Source organism: Natrix helvetica (assembly GCF_964273705.1).
Source record: "Natrix helvetica genome assembly, chromosome: 3".
Taxonomy (NCBI): domain Eukaryota; kingdom Metazoa; phylum Chordata; class Lepidosauria; order Squamata; family Natricidae; genus Natrix; species Natrix helvetica.
Genome location: NC_138549.1, coordinates 62,042,700 through 62,055,780, shown reverse-complemented (window position 1 = coordinate 62,055,780; position 13,081 = coordinate 62,042,700). Strand labels below are relative to the sequence as shown.

Genomic DNA, 13,081 nt, shown 5'->3' with positions numbered 1-13,081 from the left:
ATTCTCCCACTGTGAATAAAATATGAAATTTATTTTGCACAATAAATGGCATAACTGTAAAAAAGAAATAAATTAAGTGATATTGATATTACTGTTTCCATGACATAACTCCTCATAAGTTTACGCCTGGAGAACATTGAGGTTAATGAGACACTAAGATATATAGAAAATTATGGGATTTTGCCATTATTTTGCAGTATCATCTGTTTTCCTTATATGAAGTATAACCATGTGTGTGTATGTGTGTATTATACAGTTTGTTCTGTTTCCACCTACATAGGTGCAGTGATTAGAATGCAGTACTGCAGGCTACTTCTGCTGATTGGTAGCTGCCAGCAGTTCATTAGTTCAATTCTCACCGACTTAAGATTGACTCAGCCTTCCATCTTTCCAAGGTCAGTAAAAATGAGGACCCAGCTTGTTGAGGGCAATATACTCATTCTGTAAACCTCTTACAGAGGGCTGTAAAGCACCGTGAAGCGGTATATAAGTCTAAGTGCTATTGCTATTTTAAAAGAGAATTGGAAAAATAGATATTGTACAATTATTAAATATTTTGTGAATATTTTGAAATTATTGGTAGGATAAATATATTGAATACTTTTCATCAGGACCTGCTGAGGGAAAAATAGTTTTATTTATCAGTTACTTTGCTGTTTAAATAATAAAACGTGCAATAAAAGCCAATCTCTCAAAGTATAAACATTCAGTTGTCTCTTTTCATAGTTAAGCAACATAACACATGGGCATGGTAGAGATGGGTCTACCCTCTACTGTCATAACTTACTGTGAATCGCCACAATCCCCCTATGTCATCACTTTGTTCAAAACAGGTTGGCTCTAGTCCTTCTTCCAAGCAGCACTTAATGGAGGTCAGTCCACTCACACCAGCTCCAACAATGGCTACTTTTTTCACCATAGCTCCTTGCAGCAAGAAGAGCAGAAATATATGGGCTTACTATTTTAAAAAATGAAAGTAGCTACCTGTTTCAACTTGTCATGACAGCTAGCTGGACCTTTCTTAAAAATTGTGTTTAACTTACACTTTCAAGTCTGAATTTTGAAATTTGCTTTTCTTACACAGGAGGTTTCATTCAAGGTACTTTTATTTCCCATCTTTTGTTTGTAGCTTCCTTTCAGTAACATACCTCTGTCTGTTTCAGATTTGCTCTTGGTAGAATATAGAATAACACAGTTGGAAAGGACCATGGAGGTCTTCTAGTCTATCCCCCTACTCAAGCAGAGACCCCATACTATTTCAGACAAATGGTTGCCCAGTTTCTTGTTAAAAGCCTCCAGTGATGGAGCATCTACAACTTCAGAAGGCAAGCCATTCTACTGATTAGTTGTTCTCACTGACCGATAATTTCCCTTTATTCTAGGTTGGGTCTCTCTTTTTTAAGCTTCCATCCATTATTTCTTTTCCTGGCATCAGGTGCTTTTGAGAATAGGTTGATTCCCTCCTCTTTGTGACAGCTCCTCAAATATTGGAACACTGCTATCATGTCACCCATAGTTCTTCATTAAATTTGACAATCCCAATTTCTGCAACTGTTCAGCCTCCAGTCCCCTAATTATCTCTGATGCTCTTTCTGTACTCTTTCTAGAGTCTTAACATCTTTTCTATCCCTCTTAGATGTAGCCTAGAACTGTATTGGCCTTTTTGGCAACTGCAGCATACTGCTGGCTCACAATGTTGTCTATTAGATTTTTCTTGCCTGTGAAAAACCTTATTTTTCTCACCACTGAATTACATTCTGTTAGATAGGATGTTCAAGTCTATCAAGATCCTTTTAGATCTTGAGCCTATCTTCTAGAACAGGAGTGTCAAACTGGTGGCCCATGGGTTAGATGCAACATGCACAGGCCACACCCATTCCAGTTCTGCAAAGGGGAAAAACATCGCAAAATGACGGCAATGTGACACTGCAGGTTTGACACCCGTGTTCTAGAGTGTTGGCTAATCCCCCCAGTATCACCAAGAATGATATCACTATGTAGGAGATAAAAAGGGTGCATAATTGAAAAGAGGTTTGCAGAAAGTTACATCTCATCAATGGATTGTTGGTCAAATTCACATGGCCTGTTAATAGATTATTATTTATTAGAATTCTTGCAAAAAAAATGTGGAAGAGGATAAATGCTTTTATGATGCCTGCTCTTCAGACCCATGCCCAAGCTCGGTACATGATCTTGTGAGACAAACTGTTAAATCACCCATAAGATATAGTAGTATATGTATTCTGGTTGTTTATTCTTATTTCTAAAGATGCAGACATTCAGATATTATGATTAATTGTATCGATTATTCATATTTTGATTATCTCTAGTATAACTTAAATGCAGCCATTTTTGAGCATAAATGGAATATACGCTAAGTAGGAAAAAATTTAGGAAGCAGAAGAACAGGTAAAAGTAGGTCATGAAAATAGAAATAAAGGAATTGTGCAGATATTTAGAATTAACTGGAAAATTGAAATTGGAACTGAGCAGGAGACTCTAGTCTGAAAGAGATAACTAGATATAAGCAACAATTGTATGATTCCCAGGAACAGTCAATCTAACCTATATCAGCAAACACTTTTGAGGCAGCAGGTGCATCCTCAAAGCCCTGGCCTGGGGAAAGACACCATATTACTAAGCAAAGCTACCTTTGTTGCATGATTGTGTGTATCTGAAGGAACATAGCTCATAAACACATCTTTTTAATACAGCTAGGTGATGGTCTCAGCTTGGGCTGTTCAATCTCTCTGCATCTCTATCTTGAAGAGCAGAACTATCATCCACATTTGTATAGGATACAGATCAGAGGTGAGTTGCTCCTGGTTCGGCCTGGATCAGGCAAACTGGTAGTAGCAGTGGCGGGAGGCTCCGCCCACCCACCTGGACGCTTCTCTGCATTTGCAGAAGCGTTGCACGGGAGCGCACCTGAACTGATCGTAAAAAAATCAGCAACCCACCACTGATACAGATATGGTCAGATAAACAGAATAGTGTCTTAGCTTTGTGCGTAAGAATTCTTTGCACAACAGTGCATATTATTGGAGAGATGTCAATAGTCATATATCTTGGCAAATTTTACATTGAGTCCCAAGTTTCTTGGAAGTGGATGTGAGAGGTAATATATTTATTACACTCACAAAATATTAAAATGTTCTAATGATTTTATTTGGTTTAGTTTACAGTGATACAGGACATGGTAAATTAATATATAGCAAATGATTATGTATGTCTTACAGGGTAAAGACTGAACACTCATATCTGTGCCAATAGGAAGATTGAAATTAGTCAGATTAAGGTATTCAAGCTCTTGTGAGTTAGAAAAAACAACACAGAAGATGAGATATATAGAAGAAGAAAAAAGGAGGAATTTTGTCGTAGTTTGTCCCAAGAATAAACTTTATATTATCTTTAATAACCTTTCAAAAATAAAGTTACCTGAGGTACAAAAGTAGTTCATCAATATAAGTATCCAAAACTTGTAAAGGGACTGATACTATCCTCCTAATGCCCAGGGTGATGCAATTCATGCCTTTAAAGCTTGACAGAGATTGAGGGCTCCAGAATCTCTCTATGCTTTCATATAACTAAGCTTGATCAGTGTGGAAATATTTATAACTTAACATTCTAAAACATCTTAATTAGCCATTAAGTATTTATTAAAGACTAAAGGTTCTGCTTTTTATATAAGGTATAAAGGAGGGCATAAAAGTACACACGTAGATTTGGTGAAATCTATATGTGAATAACTGTGGCAGTAACTGTGAGACAGATCTTAAAGTCTTAGTGGACAATCAATTAAATATGAGCCAGCAGTGTGCAGTGGCAGCCCAAAAGTCAATGCAATCCTAAATTGCATTAACAGAGGGATACAATCAAGATCACATGCGGTACTAATACCACTCTATGAAGCCTTAGTAAGACCACACCTAGAATACTGCATCAGTTTTGGTCACCACACTATAAAAAAGTTGTTGAGACTCTAGAAAGAATGCAGAGAAGAGCAACAAGGATGATTAGGGGACTGGAGGCTAAAACATATGAAGAACGGTTGTAGAAACTGGACGTGGCCAGTCTAGTGAAAAGAAGGACCAGGGATGACATGATAGCAGTGTTCCAATATTTGAGGGGCTGCCACAGAGAGAAGGGATCAAGCTATTTTCCAAAGCACCTGAAGGCCAGACAAGGAATAATGGATGGAAAATGATCAAGAAGAGATTCAACCTAGAAATAAGGAGAAATTTTCTGACAGTGAGAACAATTAACCAAAGGAACAGCTTGCCTTCAGAAGTTATGGGTGCTTCATCACTGGAAGCTTTCAAGAAGAGACTGGACAGCCATCTGTCAGAAATGGTATAGGGCAGTGATGGTGAACCTTTTTGGTACTGAGTGCCCAAACATGTGCATGTGAGTGCGTGAATGGGCATGCATGTTGGAGTATCCGGCATGTGCATGCATACCAGACAGCTGATCTTCGCAAGTACCAGAGTGCCAGAAACCCGAAGACCAGGTCACCAGTGCGCTCATGCACACCGGCCAGCTGGTCTTCAGGTTTCTGGTGCTCTGGCACTCACAAAGACCAGCTGGTTGGTGGGCATGTGCATGCCGGAAACCAGAAGAGCAGATGGTGATGGCGCATGTGCCCAGAGAGAGGGCTCTGCGTGCCACTTCTGGCACACTTGCCATAGGTTCACCATCCACGGGTGTTGTGGCCCAGCAGGCGCCGTTGCCGCTGCCACCAGACTCCGAGAGTGAGGGTCCCTATGAGTCGGCTCCAGAGGAGGTGGGGGACCCTGGACAGGATTCCGACGCTGAGCAGGGATCGGAGAGTCTGGTCGGCCACCAGGAGGCGCCTGAGGCATGGAGCAGCAGTGAGAGCCAGAGGAGGGGGGCTCCCGATGCCATGCCTTGGAGCAGCAGGGAGGAGTCACGAGACAGTGAGTCAGAACTGAGCAGGGAGTTCCTGGACGCTCGTTACCGCCACGCCCATAGACGCAAGGAGCGTGGGCGTAATTATCGGCGATAAGAGTTCTCAGCTGCTGATCAGGAGGCTCCTCTCCAGGTTATAAAAAGGGTTGACTGTGCATACGCCCTTTGCAGCAGTCAACAGAGGACTTATGCCAGAAGTTCTAGTTTGGAATTCTAGCAAGCTGGATAGCTGCTTTCGTGTTTTGTTTTTGTGAGTTTTGTCTTGGTGGTTTACTGCCACGGAACCTTCTGTTTGTTTGTGCAATAAACCTTGTTCCCTTGTACTGTTCCGGAGTGTGTTCTGTGTGGGCAAAGGAGGAAGGGGGGTCAGAACACACGGGTATAGGTTCTCCTGCTTGAGCAGGGGGATGGACTTGATGACCCAAATGGTCCCTTCCAACTATTCTATTCTATTCTATTCTATTCCATTCCATTCCATTCCATTCCATTCCATTCCATTCCATTCCATTCTATTCTATTCTATTCTATTCCATTTCATCTCATTCCCATTTCCATTTCCATTCCCTATTCCTATTCCATTTCCTATTCCTATGGCTGCAAATGTTCCACTGATGTTCAGTGTTAATACCACATTTCCCAAAAATAAGATGGGGTCTTATTTATTTTCTTTTGACCCCCGAAATAAGCGCTTGGCCTTATTTTAAGGGAGGTCTTATTATTTTTGAGGTTCAGGAGGCCCCTTAACCTCGGCCTGTGGGCCCCAAATCAGCTGATCCAGAGAGAGCCAGAAGTTCTGCCTCTGTTTCTTGCACTCTCTTGCTAGCCCTAGTGTCGCTGGGCCTGCCACTCTTTTTGCGGTTGCCACTAAGAGAAGGGGCACGGTAGCCAGGGTTTGTGGTAGCGGCCTTTGTGAGGCATTCTTTGTATGTGGGGCATGTTTCCACCCCCAGGAAATGGTGAGGACCGGCTGCACATGCATTTAAATATTTTAGGAGAGGCTTATTATTTTAGCGCATGTGCTCAAAAGCCCAATTGGACTTATTATCTGGGGAGATCTTATTTTCAGGGAAATAGGGTAGTTTTCTACCCTTAAAGCACAAGGGCCAAAAATAACAGATTCAATATCCTGCCCTGCCATGAGGAATGATATGGATAAGACAAAAGGCATAAAGAGTCAGAGGGGGAAAAATAACTGTGGCCAGTTCCTCTCCTATTAAGTAATGTGTAGTTGAGAGTATTCAAGTAGAGTTTTTCTGTCTCCCAGATGACAAGTGTGGCCAACATTCTCTTCACAACTCTACAAAGCATAGGAGATTCCTCCTCTTTGGTACCAATTACCATATCACTGATACCATCTTATTAGCAACTGATGCACCCCTTCACCATGATAGTATGGTGAAAGAAAGCATGCAGCTTGTAAAGACTGTAGTGTTTGCTTTCTTGCTTCTTTTTGCTGAAACACTTAAATTCTTATCTTGAAAATATTGCATAACTTTTTGAAAATGGATTGCTCCCAGCCATTTGGAAATCCCTCTATTACAAAATTAATTGAGTTCCAGGATCTTGAAGTTTTCCTGCACTGTTGACTTAAACCTGTACATTTAAAATATCACATGGATCAGCTGTAGTCCTCATGAAATGGAAATCCTCTCACTGTTAACTTTTAACTGATGATGAGTTGGCGTTTCAACTTTCAGTTAGAGTTCAATCAGCTTGTCAATCAGAAACTGTAGATAGGAAGCTGTACTAATTGTTAGAAAGATATGGCTGTTTTTCTGTATTGAAATCAAATGGAATCCTGCTAAAAAGAAAATTACACAGCAGATAAATTTATTCTTAACACAGTTTAAGGTAGAATAACATCTCTTTTCCATTCTTTGAAGAGATTTTGCTTTCTAAATGCCAAGTGCAATGCATACAGCCCTTGGTTTACAGCAGTGTACTCCATACCAAACTCTGGCTATGGACCCAGAATCCATACATTTTAAAGCCAAGTTTGGAAAAAAATAGTTTAGAGAAATAGTTGATAGTACAAATTCTTCCAAATAAGAGGATTGGATAGAGCTGCCGTTGTGACAAAACAACATCTAGGGAAGGAACAGGGTTGATTATAAACTGCAGGAAAAGAGAGCAAATATTGTAATAATACTAACATTTTGATGTAAAGTGTAAGCGTTTTTATGCATGGGAAAAGAAGCAATTAGCGGAATATTATCATACATATATTGACATATATGAAATTATAAGGGAAAATCATAACAATTATACCCAATATTAGTAGAACTCGAAGACTGAGATGGTGAATATAATTACAGTAAATCAAAGATGAAAACTAAGCATGAACAGATGAATTAATACATTTAAAAATAAAACAATACCTTTAATACGACAATTTCAGATATCTTAAAAAGTATGCAAGCTTTCAGGTTCTCCAGTACTTTTCTTCATGCAAGACTGTAAACACAGCAATCAGTTAGTAGATAAAGTGAAGAAAAAATGATGATAAACATAAATCTACACAGGGTATGATGGCACATTTTAATGGTATTTTGGTTAAAATTTTAAGGATTGGCTTATTCACAGATGGGCTCATCCACAATAGTCTTAAAATAAACCATTTTTTCACAGAAAGAACAAGATAGGTATGAAGTGAAATTTCTATTTCTTAGCTAAGTCATAGAGAATTTTTTTGTACTGGACATCCATTTGAAAATATGAGGTGAATGGGTGGGATAGCTGCTCATAAAATGGCTGGCACATGTGGCTGTGACTCTACTTTTTCTAGTTCCTTGAAATACTTACAATACAATTATTGCCTTTGTCTGTTCCCCTGGCAGTGGGTGCTTCCAAGCACGGCACACTTATTGCAACACCCTTCCCTCTATTTTTATTATGTTCATGCAAGGTACAAAAATAAGGATACTGTCAGAGATTTTGTTATATATTGTATGTAGTGTCAAATTATTTTCTAATTAAAACATTTGTTAAGCTGGAAAAGAAATATAAGAAAGTAGTACTGTATGTAGCAACTGTGGCAACAACGTTGTGGAAATAATAAATTGTTTCCTAGAAACAATTAGAAGATTGTCTTATAAAATGAATGAAGCTAGCAGAAAGGCAAAGCTGACTAATTTGGTCAGGGAAAATACAATAGAGACTTTTAAAGGATTAGAAACTTTATAGAGAAGTTTTGCTGAAAGAAAAAAAGACTGAACTGGTGATTTATGGATTTGCAGATTAAAAAGGGCTGAAGAGGCAATTACTTAACAGACAGGTGGAAGTCATAATTCTATGCTTTTTTTCTTTTCTTTTTTCCATTATTTTTTGTTTAATTTATATATTTTTATTGTATTGAAAAATTCTCATGAAAATATTATAAACCAATTTAAAATATCAATTATTTGTCCATCCATTAAAAAGTGTGGTAGAGATTATAAGAACATTATAAGAGAAAAAGTCATGATTCTTAATTGGTTTGCTTACCTTTTTCTTAGCTTAAATCTTCAACTATGAGCAAGCACTCCTAAGAATTAAACCTGGATTCAAAATTTATCCTTAAAAGGATATGTAGATTAAAGTACCAGACTTCTCCTAGGATGTGAAAAATGAATAATTTGGAAAGAAGTAGAGAGCCAGTTCACTTACAGACATTAGAGTTTCCACAGAATTTCTTTTGGGGACCTCATTGGCTACCTCCTCTGGATACAAATTTAAGCTACTGCGCCTTTTGCAGCCTAATATATTCAGTTAAAGCCTTTATTGGTTTCATGTACAGAAATTTGTGGATAGCCAACATGTGAGGTAGTTTTATGAGCTGCAAAATGTGAGGGAAACCTTGGTTTTAGTCCCCTTTTAGGCATGAAAACTAGCTAGGTTAGTTTGATTGTGCTCTGCTCTCTTAGCCCTTGTTTCAGGCTCCGTGATCTCCTGGCTGGAAAATAATCATAAACTTCATTGCAAGAATTAGGGGAGTACAGTATGAAAATAAGAAAAGCCTGCAACTAAGCAGAGCAAATGCTGTGAACATGTGCTGAAATTAATTATTGACAGCACATACAGTATCACCACAGAATATACAGTATATCACCAGAAACACATATAAGATTACTTTCCATATTCAAAACTTCTGTAAAGGCAAATTATAGTTATTCTGGTCAATTGGCAAAATTAACCCTCCCTGTATTATATAATTCTAAAAAGCAATAGAAAAGGATTTTAGTGACAAATCAATCCCTAGCTACATTCAGCAGCAAAATTTTATTTATTCTCATTATACATATTTCCCTACTTTGGAATGTTTTTAGCAGAAGACTGTCAGATTGTCACAATCTTACCTCATTTCATAAGTCCCCTTCAAATCTTCTTCAATTTTACAGGCTTACATAAGTTGCTTTGAAGGAGTTGCTTTGAAATACAGTACTGCAATGGATATGCATAGCAAGATGTTGCAAGACTGTGTGGAAGGGTGGAACTGCTTTTTCTGGGAGGGCAAAACAAACATTCTTTTGATTAATATTGGATTACACAACAGAACTTTGTAAACTGACATGATCAGCATGTGGAAAGAAGCTGTTTAATCAGATTCGATCAGAGGAATCTGATCGAAGTTTCAGCAGACATGAATTGTTTGTGACAATCTCATGCTGTCTCCTCTTAATTGTAAGACTACTCACAAACGAACTGCTTTTCAAGGACCTTTCCCAGAAGAGATGTCTTGTATTTTCTGTTATGGATTGCACCAGTAGAGGCTAAACCAATTTTGTTGTATACATGATGTACAATGACAATATTACTCATTAAACATGAAACTCAGTCAACTGAACATTTAAAAATGTGTCACAAATACCATTGACTGGTGCTAATGATTGATACGGGTTGCTGCCAGCGTCCTCGGTAACAACCAAGTATCTTCTTAAAATATATGATGTTCCAAGTAGCACACTTTTTTGCAGTTCCGCTGGTGTTATTGCAGGAAGCTGCAATTTTGTAAAATTCTTGGACATGGTACCAAGTGCCCCGATGACAATGGGTATCACTGTTACATGTTTCATCCATAGCTGTGTAGTTTCAATGGCCAGTTTGCAATTTTTTGTGATTTTTTTCAAGTACTTTTTCTTCAACTCCGGCGTCTTTTGGTACAGCAATATCAATAAACTGTACGCTTCGGCCATCAATAACCATGATATCAGGTGTGTTGTGTTCCAAATGACAATCTATCTATATTCGAAAGTCCCATATGATCTTCACTGGCTCATTTTCGGTAACTTTTTCCACTTTATGTTCCCATAGCTTTTTGGATACAGGTAGAGTGTATTTTTTACATAGTGACCAGTGGATTAATTCAGCAACTCGATCATCAAATCCACTCTTTATCAAATCCTCTCTTCTGAAATCCAGTTTGCAACTCCAATTCTTCTCATTTGCTCCTCTTTTGGATATCACAAATTCAAAGATATGGTAATCATTTTCTCTAGGATGCCAGTCACTTTCACTTCTTCAGCCATTTCTTTTCTGACAATTATGTCTAGGATAGAAGACCTCCATGTTGTTTCTTCTATAATCTTCTGACAAATGATGTTACCAGCAAGAGAGGACAAGAATTTGTTAGACTACTTACTCTTGTCTGAATTAGTTCCTGTAAAGCTCTTTGAAAGATTACTAATCTTCTGACCACATCTATACTTTCTGTCTGCTTAACTGGTCTATAAAAACATCCCTTCAATGTTTTTCTCTCCTTTTAATCTTACACAAATACTTTCAAGAGAATGTCTATGGCCTGGTTCTTCAATTTCTGTACAGGTTTATTTTTTCTTTACATACAAAATGTACAGCAAGTTGCCAAAATGTGATTCTTCCAGCTGGGTGGGAAAATCTTATGTTTTATTGTCGTAGGTTCATTTTTGGCAATAAGAGTGAAAATATGAAATTTAAACTGTCAGAAAATTCACTTGGACTGACTTTTGGGCTATACATCAAGTAATAATTGTGCAAAGGTGATTGATTTTTGAATTTTAATAGAGATTTAGTTACTAAAGAAAGTGTTTGCTTTTGCATTTTTTAAAATAAGGTAAGGACGCCAATACGGCATACCTAAGTTTCATACCTTACATAGCTGAGATGTTAGGCTGGCTGTCAAACCACTGATAAGGGGGTAAGGGGCACTTAAGAAAAGTTGGATGAGAATTGGAACCTGAATCTATACATTTTGTTATCCTTCAAATGGATCAAGTGACTGTAAATAAACCTGTCAGGTGTGATGGCCTTGGAGGCATTTATATGGGCATACTGATGAGTGCAGGAAGGATTAAATGCTACTTTATACTTGGCAGTTCTTTTTAATAAATACCTAGTTCTGCATTCATAGGAGCTTGGAAAATTCTAACAATGTGATGGTAAGAATTACTTAATGGAACTGTGCTTTAAGATCACTCTTCACTTCTCAAATAAAAACAAAATATATTATAACTCTCAATGCATAGTTCACTTTTGTAGGCCATTTAGAATACAAATAAACAGTTCACCAGAATATTTTTATATTGCAGAAACAGGTTCCCTTGAGGAATAACTACAGCATAATCAGTTATACTGTAACTTCCTGCAGTTAAAACAGTTTAACACTTCAGTACTTTTTAAAAAATGACTTTGACTTTGTCTTGTCTCCTGACAATTCTCAGGACAAGTTCATGGCTGTATTTTCAAAGTGATTTCTCATTGCCTTCTTCTTATTGCTGTGGTGGAATTAATGATATACCTACTTATCCACTTCTAGACAACTCCACAGTACCAGCCCAATTTTGTTCAAGTGTGCTACATTTATATTTTAGTACTAGATGTACCTGGCCATGCGTTGCTGTGGCCCTGACTGGTTAAATGGAAAAGAAAGAAAAGAGAAAGCGCACAGGGATCGGTCCTCTTGCCTCTCCTGTTCAACACATATATGAAGCCGCTGGGTGAGATCATTCGTGGTTTTGGGGTTGGATACCATCTGTACGCTGATGATACGCAGCTGTACATCTCCACCCCGAACCACCTCAACGAGGCTGTCGAAGTGATGTCCCGGTGCTTGGAAGCCGTACGGGTCTGGATGGGAGGCAACAGACTCAAGCTCAACCCCTCCAAGACAGAGTGGCTGTGGCTACCGGCGCCCCGGTTCAACCAGTTGACCCCATTGCTGGCCATTGGGGGTGAGCAACTGGCCCCCGTGGAGCGGGCGTGCAATTTGGGCGTCCTCCTAGATGCCCGGCTGTCAATGGATGACCATGTGGCAGCCGTGGCGAGGGGGGCGTTCCACCAGGTTCGCCTGGTGCGCCAATTGTGTTCCCTATTGGACCGGGACGCCCTTCGCACAGTCACTCATGCGCTGGTGACGTCCCGTCTGGACTACTGCAACGCTCTCTACATGGGGCTCCCCTTGAGATGCACCCGAAGACTACAGCTGGTCCAGAATGCGGCCGCGCGGGTAATCATGGGGAGTACTAGGTACTCCCATATAATTTATTTATTTATTTATTTTCAATATTTCTAGACCGCCCCCTCTCCCTGAAGGGACTCGGGGCGGTGTACAGGTGTGTCATTAAAACGAATACAAAAGACGAATATCCCATACCCTTAAAAACGAATTAAACCTCATACAACTGTACAAAAATTAAAAATTAAAAATTGAATTAAAAAACAACTAAAAGTATATCCCTAGAAAATTTTAAAAAATGCAGGCTTGAGGAACTAAAATTGGGAATTAGGAATTAGGCCAGGCTGGCTAGATTGAACAGGTGGGTATGGGATATTCGACCTCTCCTGCGCGAGCTGCACTGGCTACCTGTGGTTTTTCGGGTGCGTTTCAAGGTGTTGATTACCATCTTCAAAGCGCTCCATGGCACAGGACCTAGTTACCTGCGGGATCGCATCCTACCTCATACATCCCTGCGACCAATTCGCTCTCACAGAGAGGGACTCCTCCGGGTGCCGTCCACTAAGCAATGCCAGCGGGCGGTGCCCAGGAGTAGGGCCTTCTCTGTGATGGGCCCAGCCCTCTGGAATGACCTCCCCGCCGATATTAGAACCACCACTGATCTCCGCTCCTTCCGCAAGAAACTCAAGAACCACCTGTTCCAATTAGCCGGCCTGGCCCAATTATAGTTTTATCCTTTAATCC

The 13,081-nt window shown here is 39.3% G+C and overlaps 1 protein-coding gene across 3 annotated transcripts in view; it reads right to left on the bottom strand.

Moving 5' to 3' along the window:
- FMO1 (flavin containing dimethylaniline monoxygenase 1) overlaps positions 1 to 9,420 on the bottom strand; it is a 43,482-nt gene extending 34,062 nt beyond the window's left edge. The window contains exons 1-4 of one of the 3 annotated variants that reach the window (XM_081948242.1): positions 9,264 to 9,420; positions 8,413 to 8,520; positions 7,308 to 7,383; positions 788 to 924 (exon numbers count right to left, since the gene is read on the bottom strand). In XM_081948242.1, the coding sequence (XP_081804368.1) occupies positions 788 to 919 (132 nt within the window). In that variant the 5' untranslated portion in view covers positions 920 to 924; positions 7,308 to 7,383; positions 8,413 to 8,520; positions 9,264 to 9,420. Of the gene's footprint in view, positions 1 to 787; positions 925 to 7,307; positions 7,384 to 7,731; positions 8,335 to 8,412; positions 8,521 to 9,263 lie in introns of those variants that run through there. The other 2 variants (XM_081948243.1, XM_081948244.1) reach the window with 2 other exon arrangements.
- Between the last annotated feature and the right edge of the window lie 3,661 nt (positions 9,421 to 13,081).